The sequence below is a fragment of the Strigops habroptila genome, chromosome 4 (assembly GCF_004027225.2).
Source record: "Strigops habroptila isolate Jane chromosome 4, bStrHab1.2.pri, whole genome shotgun sequence".
NCBI classification, from domain to species: Eukaryota; Metazoa; Chordata; class Aves; order Psittaciformes; family Psittacidae; genus Strigops; species Strigops habroptila.
Genome location: NC_046358.1, coordinates 48,269,421 through 48,287,091, shown reverse-complemented (window position 1 = coordinate 48,287,091; position 17,671 = coordinate 48,269,421). Strand labels below are relative to the sequence as shown.

At 41.7% G+C, this 17,671-nt stretch overlaps 1 protein-coding gene across 1 annotated transcript in view; it reads left to right on the top strand.

Annotated features, from left to right (window-relative positions):
• Window positions 1-11,107: 11,107 nt before the first annotated feature.
• Window positions 11,108-17,671, top strand: part of LOC115607268 (cytochrome c oxidase assembly protein COX16 homolog, mitochondrial) — a 50,328-nt gene continuing 43,764 nt past the window's right edge. The window contains exon 1 of the mRNA XM_030484364.1: window positions 11,108-11,269. Coding sequence (XP_030340224.1) covers window positions 11,210-11,269 — 60 coding nt within the window. The 5' untranslated portion in view covers window positions 11,108-11,209. The remainder of the gene's footprint in view (window positions 11,270-17,671) is intronic.

Genomic DNA, 17,671 nt, shown 5'->3' with positions numbered 1-17,671 from the left:
TGCAATGCAAAAAGGAATTTTAAGTCTCAGTCCATGGAAAAAGACTAAATTGCACTACAGGCTTTCTTTTTTTTGGGGGGAAGGGCGGGAAGGAACCTCGATATACTGGAGTTCCAGTGATGTTTCACACTGGCAAGAAATGACAGAGAATATAAAGATTTTTTTCATTATGTAAATATATCTCTTCTTGTTGTATATAGTTCATTTTTCCTGTATTTAATTATATGCATGTCTGTCTGTCCCATCTCCTTTGGACTCTGCTGGTAGGCAAACAGTTCTTTTACGAGGTGCAATAAAACTATTGATTTGATCAGCTGGAAGCTTTGGTTCTTTTAATCCCACTGTGTTATTGAATAAGGGCAGAGGGAAATCCTACATGCCCAAACTTTGGGTTACTTTGTCCGACGTATCTTGTATGGGGAAAAGGAGGGAGGTGCTGCCTGGAGCAATATCTAGAGCATGTCTGAGATGATCATTTCCACATGAAGTGCATGAGGAGGTCTGCTGGAAATCTAACTTCTGTAATCGGTCCTAGAAAGACTGATTTGTGGTGGACCTGAGCAGCTGCTGTGTGAGTAAATGTACTCTTCTGACTGATGGCACTGCTAATTGAGCTCCTTGGGCGTGTATATTTCCTAGTGATCCCTGATCAGAGCAGACTGAAGCCTTTCTGCATCTTCTGGTTGCACTGCTGTTGTTCCCTGCCCTCTGTGCCCTAGCTGGGGCTATCTGTTCTGCAGTTTTTCAACAGCTGTGTGCAAAGAGAACTCAAAAGAACCTGTGCCCCTGGACACGGAATGTTCCGGTTGCCAGGGCACAGTGATGCTGCAGATGCAGGAGTCTGAGCATCACTTCCTGGCTTTCTCTGGTAGGGAGCAGACTCTGAGCCTTGGTGGTGTATGTCCCAGGTGAGAACATCAGGCAATTGGCTCGCATTTGCCAGAAAGACTCTGGAGTAAAGAGGGATGGAAGTGTAGATGATTTGCTTCCAACGTTTCCTGTCACAGGGAGCAGGAATCTTAAAACTGTGAGAAACGAATAAGGTTGCTACAGGGGAAGGGTTGTACGTGTTGGGTCTGGCTCATCCTTCCCAAGCAGTGGGGCCCAGAGCTCAAGGGGAGGCCTTGCCAGTGCTGAAGGAGGCGGTACAATCCCCTCTTTTGACCGGCTGATCATGCTGTGCTGGATGCAGCCCAGGGCGCGGGTTGCCCCCTTGGCTGCCAGGGTACACTGCTGACTCGTGTTGAGCCTGCTGTCAACCAGCACCCCCAGATCCCCTTCTGCAAGGCTAGTCTCCAGCTGCTCCTCTCCCCATTTATGCTTCTAGATGATGTGTTTCTGTGTGCATTGGTGTCCTTGCCAGGTCTTGCCTGAAGCACCTGCAACTCTTCTTTGGAGAAGAATTACTGGAAGGTGTCAACTCCAGAAATCTGGCATTAGGCATTATTTCATCTGGGACATCCCCTCCAGCTTTGGACGGAAAGTGGTGAGTCAGGAATAGGAACCTTGGAGAGGGCTGGATTGAAGAGGACAAGCATTACAGATAGGTAATGTTCTCTCTTCTTCTCTTGTAGGTTTGGAGAAACATTGTTCTCGGGCAGTGAGCGATTTGCACTTTTGAACAGGGTGCTACTTGAAGGAGTAAAAGGAATCAATAGTTGTCGCTTCCTTGCAATTCCTTTTTTGTACTTGAACCTCTTCCTTTCTCTGGGTTTTTGACTGAGAAAGACCATGAGCTCAGTAAGTATTTTACTGCTCAGTGCAAACCTGGATCTTAAAATTATTTGTTTCTGGTAGCCTCCAGAAATGCTTTGAAAGAGTTTGTAGTAAAGGCACAGGAACACAAGCCTATGAAAACTTCATGTAACTGCATGTTCTGTGATACTTCAGTATTTAAATCTCTCTAGAAGCTAGCAGTAGGTCAGAAATGCTTAGAGTGTGAGCACAAACCCAGCCCAACTGTGAACTAGTCTTTCTCCTTTGCAAACCTTCATGAGATGTTTTGCCTTTGCGACATAAGTGGTAAGAGATCTGGGGTGATGTCTTTTCCTTGCTGCCATGTGTTCAGGTAGGAATGGCCCATCCCGCTATCGGATGCATAGGACAGCCTTTCTAGGGAGGGTTTTGTGCATCCTTGTGTGCTTTCATTGGTGCTGCAGAGGTGAGGGACACATGAAAATGACACCTAAAGAAAATGCTATGGCTTTGTTCTCTCTTAGGGTCAATGCAAGTGCCATGGAGGAGCACTTAATTCCAGGCTACCTTGGAAATGAATCAGGCTGATGGCTTCCACCTCAGCAAGGGCTTCAGGAGCAGAGCCAACAGAGCTTGGAGAAAGTGGCAAGCTATCTTTTCCACTTGGTCAGATGCTAAACTGCTTCTGGAGGCTTGGGGTCCCACTTAACCTGTGTTTTTGCCAGTTGCTAGGCCCATTCTGGGGGGCGAAGGGAAACCTTGGATTTTACCAAGTGTCCAGTATGGCATCTACAAACAACAAGCGTACTGACAACTGATTGAGCTGGGTACTGGGGCGCGATCCGTTCTCCACTCATGCTAGATGAGTTGTGTAAGAAAGGTGCTCAAGTGCTGCTCAGATGTCTGAAGGTCTAATCTGATGAGCTGAGAGTCACTGCAGCTGCCCCTACAGAGAGTGGCAAACTAAGCTGGGGAACAGCCAAGTTTTAGAGAGGTAATCAAGACCTTATCATTAGTGGTGCCCCATCCCTCAAGGGAACATTTATGGCAAGGTACTGTGAATCCTATGGAATTCCTGTTTTATTCTGTGTGATCCACGTTGTCCTACATTAGATGAATAATCTGTTGCTGTGTGCCTACTGCCAACTGTTGTCATTCTGTCGCAGCAGAAGTGAATGAGTTGCTCAGCCGCTGTTCCTCTGGCATTGCAACTTGCACAAGACAGTTCTATAGTGGCAGGCAATTTTATTCCTCTGCAATCTCTGATCCTGATTCTCACATTCTGTTTTTAAGCTCCTGAAGAAGTAGTAGATCTCGAAGGCCCATCTTCCAATCCTGCAGTCATTGATATCGCTCTGGATGATTCTGATGAGGTAAGGAGTGAATGGCACACTTACCTAAATCTTCTAGTCAAATAGGTTTTCTGTCTTGCTTCCCTATAGAATCCATCCTTAAGGAAAGACTTGAAGTTCAAAGTTGTCAGTGCACCTGTTTACCCAGTCTAGAGGTGATCATACGCTTTTTCATAGAGTAGATATGATAAGAAATGCATTTCATGTACGACATTCTCTCAGGAGTAGACCCCTCATTCACTGAGTGTTAGCCCAAGGCTCAGAGAAAGTCTAGTGTACTCGTCATGGTGCCGTCATGAATGAACTCTACTGATAAGTACTGAGCTTGAGGGATCTGGAAGGCTGAATGCTAGGGCATTGAAGAATTCTATGAAATGTGTATTGGGCCTATCTTTGAAGATCTGTGCGGTAAAAGTAAATGGAGGTCATGAACGCAGGTGTAAAACATAAGGTTGATTCTGAATCAAAATAGGGAGTACTGAAAGTGGGGAGGAGGGAGGAGCATGTTCTGGTGGTTCATAAGCTGCCTCCATTTCTGTCTCTTTGCAGCAGCGTGACCAAAACCAGAAGCAATCACTTCTTTTCAGAGCAGTAGCTAATTTACTATTACATCTAAGAGTATTCAGGAAAATGAGAGAGGGATATCCTACCATTTTTAACCTTTCATGTTGACATTGTTTAGCTGAAGTGTTGTTTGTACATAACACCAGGTGTGCACACCAAAGTCTAATTGTATTTTCTTTCCCTTCCCATATGTTTTGATGCAAAACTGATGCAGAAGGTGAGTAGACGATTTACATTTGATAATGGGATTGTCCTAAACTTAATCTCTTTTTTTGGGGCATGTGTTTTCCAATGAACTTGAGCAGCATGGATTGAAACTGCCTTTTCCAAAAGGTAAAGAACAGTGCTTAGTGATCTGGTGACTGGATCCAATTTGTGCTTGATAGTCACTCTCAGAGCTTATAGAGACTATCTAAAAGCAAAGCTGAGCAAAGTCTGATTTTATTTTCCTAATACAGAAGTTCTGCAAACAGAAAGTTGATATTAATTGAATCATCATGTTTACCACTGGAATATCTGAATATGAAATATTCCAGAAGATTATTTTTAACATGTAGGAAAATAAAGATTATTTTTAGCAGTGAGGAAAATAAAGAAGTAGTTACAAACTCTATAGAATCCTGCATTTTAAGGAATGTTCAAGAGCTATGTATTTTATACTCTTTGTAACTTAGGAAAATTCTGTCCCTCTGGCATTGCAACTTGCAGAAGTGGCAGGCAATTTTATTCCTCTGCAATCTCTGATCCTGATTCTCACGTTCTGTTTTTAAGCTCTTGAAGAAGTAAGAGATCTCTCAAGTGAATCTTCTGATCCTGAAGTCATTGATCTCACTCAGGATGATTCTGATGAGGTAAGCAGTGAATGGCACACTTACCTAAACCTTGTAGTCAAATTAGATTTCTGTTGTGCTTCCTGAGTGAATGTGTCATTTAGGACAGATTTTACATTCAATGTTGAGGTGTCAGTGCACCACTTTAAGCAGTCCAGAGGTGATCATTTGCCTTTATATCGAGTAGACATGATGATAAATGCACTTCAAGTACAACATTCGTAAGGATATAGACCCTCTTTTTCACTAAGTAGTCAGGGTCAGATGACTACTTCTAGAAGCCTTAAAAAATCTTTTTTTTATATTTACTGCTCTTTTTGAAGCTAGAATAATATTTGATTCATTTGATACTGCAGTTTTTAACATCACCTTATGATGCCACTGCTAGCTTGCTAAGCAGAAGCAAGCAGCAGGAATCACATGGGGCCGTACCACCTCCAGGGCTTCTTCCTGAGCCTTTGCAAAGGAAAGGCCTCCAACTTTACACAATAATCTGCAATACCCAGGTTTAGTTCCACCAGGCACTGTAGCGGGCTTGGGTTTGTGGTTTTTTTTTCTTCCTTGAGCAGCTGTTGGTCTGATACGAAGCATTTCTGGATATCACACCTGAATTGGCCTGTTTGAGGGAGAAATGGAGAAAGAATCTCTTCCAGCCTAAATCCAATTAGGGGGTACTGAAGCTGGAGAGGCGGTAGGAGGCTGTTCGTGTGGGTCATAAGCTGCATCCATTTCGATCCCTTTGCAGCAGCATGAGCAAAAGCAGAAGCAACCACATTTTCACAGCAGCAGCTAATCTACTACTACTTTTCATATTCTTCTGCAAAATGAGAGAGTGATACCCTACCATTCTTAGCTTTTCTGTTGACATTGCTTAGCTAATGTCAACATTAGCTGTTGTTTGTATGTGACACCAGGGTGCACATCAAAGTCTAATTGTATTTTCTTTTCTCTCCCTTCCCATATGTATCGCTGCAAGATGCCTGTTGAAGGTGAGTTGACATTTTACAATTCATAATGATTTTTCCTCAACTTCATGTTTTTTTTGGTTTTGGTTTTGTTTTTTCCAATGAACATGAGCAGCATGGTTTGAAACTGCTCTTCCAAAAGGCAGAGGACAGTGCTAAAGTATCTGGACAGTGTCTTAGAGAATGGATCTATTCTGTACTTTACAGTCACTACCAGAGCTTGCAGAATGTATCTGAAATAAAATGCATCAAAGTTGCTCAAAATATGTTTTCTTGTTTTCCAAATGCAGAAAGTCTGTAAGGCCAAAGTCGCTCGTACTTGTAATCATCACTTTTAGCACTGGAATTCACCTGCTTTGAATAAGAAAATGTTGAAAGGGGGTTTTAGCCTGTATTGCAGTGGAGTTCCTGCAGTGTAGAAAATGTTGAAGACTATCCATGATCATGCCTTTCAGGATAGTTCCAGGGCTGTAGATTTTATACTATATCTAACTTGCCATCATTAAATTACAGAGAACCAACGAGAAAGGAGAAATTCTGGACCAAGAGGCCAACAACAGTCGGATATCGCTATTCCAACTAGAGATGGTCCAGATGAGCCAAGATATAATGATGTGTATGTAACAGCTAAAGTGTCTTTCTAAATTCTGATTTTTTCCAAGCTTTTGGGTTATGTTTGATTACTGTGTGAATTTCAGTCATAAATTCTATTTGCATTTCTTGAATAGAATTTATTTAAAAAAACCCAACAAAACCCAACACAAGCTTTTCTTCTGTTGTTCATGAACTCATGATCTAATATATTTTACAGTATGGCTTGACATATGTCGAAATGCTTGTAATACCTGAAAGACACACCCAAAATACCTGAAAATCTGCTTCTTATCACAACAGATTTGATAAGGAAAGAGTTCTTGGAATGAATGGTTTCCAGAGGACACAGAGGACACTTTTGTCACAAAACCCTTATTTCTGACCTGTTGAAGATTAATGCTGCCATACGTGTGCTGCACTGTGCTACAGACTGCTGTTACTTGTAACAGTAGAGCAGGAGGACTGACTGCATCATCCCCCTAATGAGAAGCAAGACCCCTTTCCTTTAGGGAAGGGTCACCCTAACTGCTTATTACATGCAACAAACAGATAGAGTGAAAGGTATGGGACCTTCAAATAAAATGCATCATGGCCAATCTGCGTAGTCGGGTGATGACATGACATTATAGGTACCGGTGACCCTCAATGCATGGTGACATTAATGGATGCGTGTTCTTTCTGCTTTTGTTCTCTCTACCACAAGGCCACCTGGTACCATTAGGTGTCTGGTTTGCATGGATTTCTACTTGGAGGTAAGGATCTACATCTTGCCATGGCTTCTTTTTTGTCGGAGGGAGAACAGGGTGCGGGGTGAGCTGAGCATCTCTGCTGGGTGATGTGGGATGCTGCAGACAGCTGCCTTGAGGTACAGACCTTGCTGTGAAGGTCAAACTGGCTTGTAAGTCAAAGTAATTTCTTGGTGGTGAATGTAGTGCCAGAAACACTTCCCAAGGTGGCACTGAAAGATCTTTGGGTTCCTTTAATCAGTAATGTACTGATTCCAGGCACCCAAGTCCTCTTTGTCTGCTGCCAACAGACCAGCAAAGCATAATTCTTCACACCAAATTCCTCTTGTGTTTTTTTTTTCTTCCAGATTATGCAAAGCAGATGACAGATTGTGGCAACCACGTGCGGCCATGTCTTTTGCAGTTGGTGTCTCTATTATTGCCTTATGAATGCCAACGTTTGCCCACCCAGCAGGACAGATGTCACTGGTGGACAGTATCATCCCCTATATATATGAGTACTTCTATTTCTCAGGACAGACTTCACTGGAATTTTGAGGAAAATGTCATGTTTTTCAGTGCTCTGAAGATTTAAAGAGCAGCAGCTTGTTCAATTTTTATTTGTTTATGTTTATTTATGTTTTATTGTTTCAAATAAAAATGGTTGTTTTTTGCAAATAAGTGGGATGTGCCTAAAGAGCTTTTTTATGGTCCAAGTGGCTTCTTGTAGTGTCCCTGGTTAGAATTTTAAAGTTAGGACCGTCTTTAAATTAGACCAGGAGGAGAGAATATCTGTTGGGAAGGTCAGTATTTCCTTCAGCTTTTCCTCCTGCTCTCACAGACCTAAAACTTGGCTCAGAGCCATCCTTCCCCAGCCTATTTTTGAGCCAACCCAATAAGGTAAAATGTAAGTAGTGAACCTAAAGAATGTCAACTGTTTTCTTCTCCTTCCTTTTTGGAGGGGGAGGGGGAAACTTAGGGCCACATCTGGAAAGCATGGATGACCCTTCCAATGCACAGGCCACCATGGTGTCTTCTGTTGTGTGTGCTATTTTTCAGTGGCTTGAAAAATGGGCATAGCTGCCTCACTGGCCTCTCCAGGTTGGCTCTTGACAAGAATCTGGTCCTTGGATATACTTATGCTCATTCTGACAGCTGATGAGAAAGCAGAGGAGGAGGAAAGGACAAGTATCCCAACTCTCCCACTCAATTACCTCACCAGGAGTTCTAGTCACAAGATGTCTGAGAGAATCAAAAGGGAAATCCAGGCTGCATTCTGTCCCTTGCAACTCCTTTTGGCTACACAAAGAAGGATGAGAAAGGAACAGGCACAGTGTCGAGAGGGTGTTGCTATTTTAGAAATGCTGTTCTCAACAGCTACTACCAAGTCAGGACTTCCACCCTTCACCCAGAAAGAACTACAAGCCCTTAAGATGGGTGGTTATTTTCCTTTATTGGTTGCAATAGCATGCTTAGTCCAAACAGCTGTTTCTTTAGTTCAGGAATACAGAAGTGTGTGTTTTCAGGGCTGAAAGTCTTGGCTATGATGTACATCATATCTGCACAGAAAGCACTTAATGGTCTGTTGCATGTGCATAGTCTTAGTGAAGGAGAAGGCTTTGGAGAGATCTACTGGGTAGAACTATAACCCATAGGATGGCGTCACTCCACCACCTCTTGAAGTGATGCATGTTTGGGCAACAAACCCCTTACAATACGCCTCCCATTGTCATCCTCTGAGCAAACTGCTTCATATTCTGTACTGAACTAAAGTCATGTTCCTTATTAAGCTTGGCTATTCACAGCCAATACTGAATTGTGAGCAGTTCTGCAGCTCTTGGTATCCAGCCCAGCACCAATCCTGGCTCGTCCAGGGGTGTTTAATAAGATTTCCATCCTGTTCTCCATCCTGCTGCCCAGGAGCCATGTGACACAACGTACTGGTGCACCCTGCAGTTGTGGTCATTGCTGCCTAAACCAGCAGTGCAGGCTTAATTTGTCAAGTTTGTTGTAAGTTCCCAGCGTGCCTGCCAATAGCCAGCAGCTATTATGTGCACTGAATTTTAAATTCTCTTTTTAGGTCCTTCTCTGGAGGAAAGTGAGAAGAGGCTTCCCCAGAGCTTTTGTCCAGACCTAGGAAACTGCAGTCAGAAACACCCAGTGACAAAAGCCAGCCAGCCATCGTGCTTGTGTTTCTGCTCTGCACCTGAGTTCCAGATAAAGCACCATGTATACATCTAGGAGAGAACTAGGACTCCAGAGGCATGTTTCACACAGAAAACCTTCTTACACTATTTCACAAAGTAAAAAATGCTTAACTCACTGTATGGTAACCTGGATAAGAAAGCTACATTCAGCCTCCTTGGGGACATGAATATGTGCTTGAAGTATGGGCAAGAACACTTGGGGCGACCTGTCAATGTCATAAAAAATGGATGTTTATACATCTACTTTTATGTTTGTCCGTCTGTTTGTGGTAGGAGGGGTCACATCAAGGAGGCATCAAACCTCTGTTGTAAATCAAAACCAGAATATATTCCAATCTTCAAAAGCATTTCTCCCCACCCCTCCCTGCTCAAGGTGACCAACCAACAACAGCAAGGACAAAGGGACACTGTGGAAATAAAATATATACTTTATATATATTTTTATCATATCTATATAATATATATATGATAGCTTTACCTCTGAAATTTAACAGCATTTTAGATTTTCAAGCAGGAAGACATTTTAAAAGCCTAATTTACCATTCACGTCTAGCACAGCATGTTTGTTTTAGGCACTTTTCTTACATTTCAAATTATTACAAAACTATTGTTGTTACTATATAATTATATCATATTTGTATTTAGTTACACATTTGCTCATCCTTGCTGTTTTAAAGCATAACACCATAGGAAAAATTTAGATACCAACAGTTATCAAGGAAAATAAAAGAGCCGCTTATGAATGTTAACAAGAGCACCCCATGACACTGGCACAAACTCATAACCTTTCTTCTTACTGCCAGGACTTTTGGTGCCCTTTTAAAAGTTGGAACGAGAGGGCATCAACTGTGCACATGGGCATCAGCAGCTGTAAGTTATGTCTCTAGCAGAGACATAATAATACTTGTGGGACAGTGAGACAGAAGGTGAGGTTAGCCTAATGCTAGAATACAAGTTCAATACAAAATGTAGGGAAAGTTAGGGCAAGAGGAAAGAGGTAAGTAATAACTTCTCTTCTCAGCAGGTCTGTATCTATAATAGCAACTCTCGTAATTTCGGGTGATTATTTTTACTGATCTTTTTTGTCAGTTGGCTTCCCCTTCCTGAGTCTGTGATTTGAGGCCTATATCTCTCAAAGTTTTAAAAGGGGCAGTTGTGCTTTCAGAGGCCCTGGGTGAGCCAGGTTCCCCAGCATTGAGCCTGCACTCTGCAGTGGGTTCATCCCAATCTCAGCACAGTGCGGGGATGGACACAGACCTGTTCTCTTGCTCTCATTGCTCCCAGCTGAGAGTTTGTGCTGCTGGGATTCAGACCCATGTTGCCTTCATGTTATTGAGGTACTCAAGAAACAGTCATTTCCTGCTGTGTTATTTTTTTTATTCTTCAGTTCTGTTTGTCTCTAGCCTGGAGAGGCTCTCAGAGGAAGTTAGTGGCCACTGGGTTGCAGTAATGTTAGCTTATCCTCTCATTATATGTGTTTCATTTGCATTTAATTTTAGTTTGTATGTATGTGGTAATGTACTTACTGACATGTACTTAAGTACCTCCACCTCTAAGTGATTAATGGAGAAGACCAAAGGAAGTTATCATCAGTGTTTCAAACGGTTTTAAATTACTATCCGTGTTGAGGCAGCAGGTGCCCTGTTCCACTTTGTCCCTGCTCTGCTCACCATCAGGCAATGATCCGGGTTGTGCAAAGGCTGTACTGACTCAGGAAGTATTTAAAAGAGGAGCTCTCATTCTCCCAGCTCCACTCTGCCATTGCCACAGGCTAAAAGAACTGGTCAAAGCCTCTGGCTACAGTAATATGCGAAAACATCGCAGCCTATGGCTGGAGAATATATGCTCTTATCTGTAACATGTCAGTGCTCCACCACTATGCGTGTGGCGGTAGCCGAGAGGTGCCTGAGTGGATGGCGTTGCACATTTAATCACTAGCAGGAATGAATGACTAATGTCTGTAAATCTCACAGTAAGACTGTCCATTAGAGCTGTTGTAGCCAGTTTGTTTTGAAAAGGCTATTTTTGAAAAGATTTTTTGGGGTCCACTGTGATTGGGATAAGGGATAACGATGCAGGAAAACAGAAGCCGGCCCTGCCGAAGCCGGCTCCTGCTACCAGACACCCCATGGGCGCGCGGCCGCGGAACCCGGCTTCCCCGGGCGCGTTGCCGCGGCGGAGGGGCCGCTGTGGCGGCGGACCCGCGCCCCGCCGGAAGCGCTGAAGCCGGGCCGGAGGCGGGAGGAGGCGGCGCGGGGCCTATGGCGAAGGAGGGCGATGGAGAGGCTCCGGAAGCTGTGGAGGGGCCGCACCATGACCTTCGGGGTCCCTCTGTTGGTGAGCACCGCTGGGGGATGCACCGGCACCGGGAAGGAGGAGCGGCGCCAGGCCCCACCCCGGCCGGGCGAGCGGCTTCCGAGGACGCCCTGGTCCCGCATGCGGCTGGCGGCGGGGCCCCGGCTGTGGGGCAGCATGGGGCTGGCGCACCACGGGAAAGCCCGCGTCAGTGTCAGGCGACAACGGGCGGTGAATTTATGTTGGCTGGAGGAGGAGTGGGGTTTGCGTGAGCTGCGGGACGGTGCCGCCGCCTGCACGCTTGTGGCGAGCGGCAGGTAGGGCCCTGAGAGGGGTGGGGAAAATGCGTCTTAGAATCATAGACTCAGCTAGGTTGGAAGAGACCTTCAGGATCGTCAAGTCCAACCATTACCCCAGGGCTGCCAAATCCACCATTAAAACATGTCACTGAGGGCCTTGTCCACACGGTTTCCGAACACTTCCAGGGATGGTGACTCCACCACTGCCTTGGGAAGCCTGTTCCAATGCCTGGTCAGCCTTTCTGGTGATCAGGGCTTGGTGTTTTTAATTTAAAACACTGTTTGCGTGTTTGTCTAACTTTCTTCAGCTTTGCAATGGACTTTAAACCGCAGCAGTAGTGGTCGTCTGGTAATTTGTACATCTAAATAAAAGGAAAGAATTTGAGTTAAACGTGTTGATAGGTTATAGTTACAGTTATGGTCGAAGTGAAAGGTGAGGCATAACTATTTAGAATAGTTGAGGTTAGAAAACGTCAATAAAGTCAAAGGAAGGAAACAAAATTGTAAGAGAGGCATAATGGATTACACTTGCTTATCTTAAGTACCTGTGTGCATTAGAGTAAAAATTAAACTCAGGTGTGCTTATGGGTAAAAGCTAAGGGAGGAGTACAAAAACTGCAGCCAGTACACTGTTGTTTCTGTCTGTGCAATTCATGTCTGGTTTTCCATATATACAGTTGGTTTAGAAAAAGTAAGCAAAGTATCCACCAAAAAAAAAAAAGTGGATAAAGAGTAGGTTAAAGGATAATTCTAACTTTAATAATACTACTAGAGAAATTAGTGTCTTCCTCCTAAAATATTAAGCAGCATGCCTCAGAAAAAATTGAGTGGTCCAAAGCACAGTGACACTTGTTGGAGTTAAAAAAGTTTAAGCCCATTTAATTTAAAGTAATACTACAGAGGTAGTAGTGATACTACAGATACTAAAGTGGTACTTCTAAAGTAAGGACTTTCAGTGGAAATATTCATGCAATTGCATACACTAGAGTATGTTTTCTTAAAATATTGACGAAGACGTGTAAGAAATGAAAACAGGTTAAAAAAAAAAACAGACCAACAAAGCTGTGTGATGAGACCACAACTGTCTGAATCATTTGCATTAACTCCACTCCTGATACTGCAGACAATCTCTGGATGTAACACTTTCATAAAGTGATCCAGTATAGTATTACAGCTGTTTAGATATCCCACTGCATGCACGTATACCTAAAAGGCTGTCCTTTCATGCGTAGATTGAATTTATTTTACTTTCAATTTTTTATGTAATTTTTTGAGTGCTCTGACTTGATTCTTTAGTTTAATAACACCTTTCTTAAATGTTTAAGGTTGGATATGGTTTTAGGTTACAGTCCTATTGTTTATGTAATTGAAGGTTTGTTATTTCTCTTTGAAAATGAGGGGAACCCAGGCAGTTTAGTACCTCCAGCTCAATTTTAACTCTATAAAAGGTTTGGAGAAAATTATCAGTGATTGAATTATAGATACTTAGAGGTGGTGACCTGGTGGAGAAAAATGTCACTATTGCCTTTCAATAATAAGTATATCAGACTTGATATTTGATAGGTTAACTGGTATAGTAAGTGAAGAGATGCAACTGACTGATACACAACATCTTGACTTTGATAAAGCTTTCTACACTACTTTCCCTGTGAGAACTGCACTTCAAACAAAGTATGGCAAAGATATAATTCTTATTCTTTGTGTTCTTAAAGGATTAAAAAAATATATAAAATGTAGTTATTAGGTGCCTTCGAAATTGAAAGGTATCTTAGGTGGGATGGGTCTTGCAGAAATGATAGAATCAGAGTAGTTTGGGTTGGCAGTGACCTTCAGAGATCATCTAGTCCAACCCCCCTGCAATGAGCAGGGACATCTTCAACTGTGGGCTGTAATACTGTGACAGAGATGTTGTTGTAAAATGCAGATACTTGTCAAAAGTAATGTAAAACATGGAACAGGACTCTTCCAGTCTATTCAAAGTCCTCAGCTGGAGTAATTTTCCAGCTTTGTGGCGCCATTACAGAGATGACAAAGACAAGCTGTAAAGTCTGGAGGAGAGCAACATAAAAGATAAAAGAGACATTCCACTTTTAAGGAATGCTTGAAGGAATTGACTTAGCTTATTTTAGAAAAGGCCGAGAAGTTCTGTAAATCATGTATTGAGAGTGGTGATTGCTTTCCATAGCTTGGGAAAGAAGTACCAAAGCAAATGAGCTTTAGAGCAGATGTAAGGAAAATACTACTCTTCATTAGGAAAATGCACTCGTGATACATGCTTAGGGTTTTTAAGGAGAGGTTGAACAGCTATCTGGCAGCAAAGGCATAGATTTTCTCAGTTCTGCTTCAGTGCTGGAGCTAGGACTTCAGCTTCCCAGGCCAAGGTAGACATGTCGTTGTCTTTTTGGCCCTCCTAGTGTTTTTGTACAATCTGCCATAGGTTATAGCAGAAATCTTTGAGACTAGTTTCTTTGACTTTGTACCACCTAATTCCATTCCATTTCTTTACAACAGAGCTCTTTTCTCCAGAGACAATATTATATAGAGAAATATTCTATTTGTTTCCAAGGTTTCATGTCTCCCTGCCTTAAAATTATTCTCCCCTGTGAATGCTTCAGAATGTTTCTGTGTTGCTGCCCGAAGGCTTCCCGAGGAGTAAGAAAAAGGAAAATTCATGTAATTCTTGTCAGCTTCCCAGCTGTCTATTGAACTCTGAAAGCATCTCTGAAGCTGAACAGAATTGTGCTAAAAGATCAATTACAGCAAAAAAGACAGTGAAGCTATACAGAGAATCAGGAGCATGCCTTTTTAACCCTTTAAATTCTACTGAATTTGTTGATGATACTGAAACAAAGGTTTCTGTTACATTCTTGCATCCTGTACATATTTTTTTTCACTAGAAACTTACAGGACTTTATTCTTTAGTACTGCTGGACTTTTCATCAGTACCATATTTGCTTTTTTAAAGGAAAAAATATCAAATGGCTTTCATATCTTCCTCTCTTACACTGCATATTTAGATGAAAAAAATCCCTGTGCCACTTTTTCTAAAGGCTTCAGAGTTAAAGAGATCATAATTCAGAGACAGATGAGTGTCTCATTATACACACACATGCATAAAAGTACATTTAAAATATTTCATTTTAGTGTAAATTATCTTGATCCTTTTTTCTTTGTTCTTTTGGGCTTGTGGCTGTTAGAATATTTCAGTGCAAAAGGAGTTTTCTTTGTTGATCTTTAAACCTCAAACTGGCAACAGCTTTCAGAGTAAGATGTGTAAGTCAGTTTTCAGTCATACTTTCTCAGAAGATAGGTGTGTTTCTTTGTGAGCATCAACAAGGCTGTAGGAGGTAAGAATGAGACCTGCAGGAAACCTTAATTTGTGAATGTTTCCTTTAATTCTGTAAACTTCACAGATAAGATATCTCTACGTGGCATAAAACAGTAAGCATGCAGGAGAGAGTGATGTAACCTGGCATGGAATATCTTAACAGCTTGATTGCTACAGGGTGAGTACTCCTAAAGCATTGGTAAAGATAGTAACATCTGTGTAGATGCTGGGATGAACTCCAGCGACCTTACAGATGTATCTGTAAAAATTGCTGTTATGCTGGAGAGCTGTGCCACCTCCGTGGTAACTTAAAACATCTTTGTCAGCTATATTGACATCACTGTTTCCTATCATGAAAATGGGAACTCTTTCCTTATCACTTGAAGCTTAACTTACAACTCTTCAGTATTCTTGGTTCTGTTACAGAAGAAGAGCTTCAGTCACTGCTCCTTTGTATTCCTCAGGCGACCTTGAAGCAACCTGGTCTAGTGGAAGGTGTCCCTGCCCATGGCAGGGGGGTTGGAACTGGATGATCTTTAAGGTCCCTTCCAACCTTAACCATTCTATGATTCAATCATTCTTCCTTGGGTTGCCTAAGGAAGTTGTGAATGCTCCATTCCTGGCAGTGTTCAAGGCCAGGTTGGACAGAGCTTTGGGCAACATGGTTTAGTGTGAGGTGTCCCTGTCCATGGCAGGGGGGTTGGAACTAGATGATCTTAAGGTCCTTTCCAACCCTAACTGTTCTATGGTTCTATGATTCTATGACCAGAAGTGATGAGTCTGTTAATGTCCTATTGCTGCTGTGATGCTTCTGTAAGATCCTGAGAGAACAAGGCTCTTTGATATTACAGCTAGCGGATCCAGTGTCATACCTTTCTTATGAGACACTGAACATCTAAGGTTACTTCTGTAGCGCTGTTAGGGTGTTTGAAGGTTGCAGGAAGTTTTATTTTCAGACAAGATAAATGTGTATTTTCAGACAGGTATAATATGGTGATTCTAGATCATTGAGGAAACATGTTTGGATTTTGAAATTGCAAAGCAATAACATTCTAACACACTTGTTAAAAAGCCATTTTATCATATGCTCACACTGCTTTTCAAAACTTGCATTTGTGGTTCTGTCTCTCGGCAACTCTAGACAAGGATCTTTCATACTCTGTAAGTTGCAAAATGAATGCATAGATGCAGTTCCAGTTCTGCTGTCACTGTGTTCCAAGGGAAAAACTAAAACTAAATTCTGAGGCTCTGTAGTGGCATCTTAGCAGATGGAGAATGTAATCTGAGGCTCATTTGCTGGTTTTTATTGCACTCCTAAAATAAGTGTATTGCACTATATATATAGGGCTGCAAGTTTCAAATTTGCAGTATGCTGCAACATTCTCCATATTTATATAGCTATAGATTTTTACTTATTTTTTTGGTTTTTTGCTTGTTTTCTCTCTTTCCCCTCCCCCCCCCCATCCTGTACTGACTGTACTTTTACAAGTACTTTGCTTCTCTTCCTGGATCTTGTCTTTGGTGTTCTATGTGCTATGCCTAGTGTTGCCAAAAGAGAAGATGGAGGAAGCTTGGAACAGTGAATTTTATCTTTTTTTTTTTGGTGAAAACACAAGTTTCTAAAATCTACTTCCATCAGTGTTTATGTACACAGACTGTACTACAATGCCATCTGCATTGCTGCCTTGAACAGTGCAAGTTTATTTTGATAAACACTTTGTCAAGAGACGCCAAGAATGGACATCATGTACAGGACAAGAAAAAAGGTCACATTACAGAGAGTCCCTAACAATGCTGAAGCGATGTGGTCAGTGCTTCCAGGCACCATTAGAGAAGGTCAGTGGCATCTCAGGCCCTTGTTAACAAACCAGTTGTCTCTCACCCTTTTTGATAAAACAAAACAAAATGCCTTTCCCAGACATCAGGACATGAAATTACATGTCTCTGGATTAGTTTTGTTCACTGGTGAAGTCAGGGTCATCTGGACTGACGCTCAGAATTTTTCTGCAAATATTGTGAAATGGTATTTTATTGTGCTTTGAGTTGCTGAAAGTGAAAGGTTTACAGGGTTAATGGGCAGGGAAATGATATTTTTATCATTTAAATGTATATAAATAACTAAGTTTCCACAGATTTCTCTAAATACAACATTCCTGATTAATTTAATAAAAAGCTTCTAAATTCTGAGTCCTTGGCTATGCTGAATGCAAGGCACGCTTTTTCCCATGGATTCTGGAGGATCTGCCTATAAAACACATGAACACTGAGAAATATGGAAAATTCTTCTCAGGAATAATCACGTTTCTGAGATCTATTGTTGCCATCAGTGTCTATGCATAGAAACTCTTACTACGTTATCTTCTGATACTGTTTATTGTTCTATATTCGTTCTGATATTGTTGATTAGGTGATTACTGCAATCGTCATTTTTCACTTTTAGATATGTCAGTGTTATTATTAACATCATTCACATTATTGCTTTGAACAATTCATAATATTGAATTGCAGCACTTTTATTAATATCTATTACTTCATGTAGCTTTGCAATAAAATTTGACATATGCAGAGCAGTTGGTTTAAATGTTAATATGCTTTTGAGAGATGACTAGAAGTTAACATTTACCCATGAGAAGAAAATTCTGACTTCTAATATTTGTAGATAAATTGTGATTGACTGTAAAAGTCACAAGTATTATATTTGTAGTGTAGAGAAGCAATAAATACAAAACTGGGTTTAGAATTTCAAATTGGTTGCTCCCAATCAGCAAGTCAATGTTGCTTTTATGCTTCAGTGACTTGTATTATAAATATTGGGTC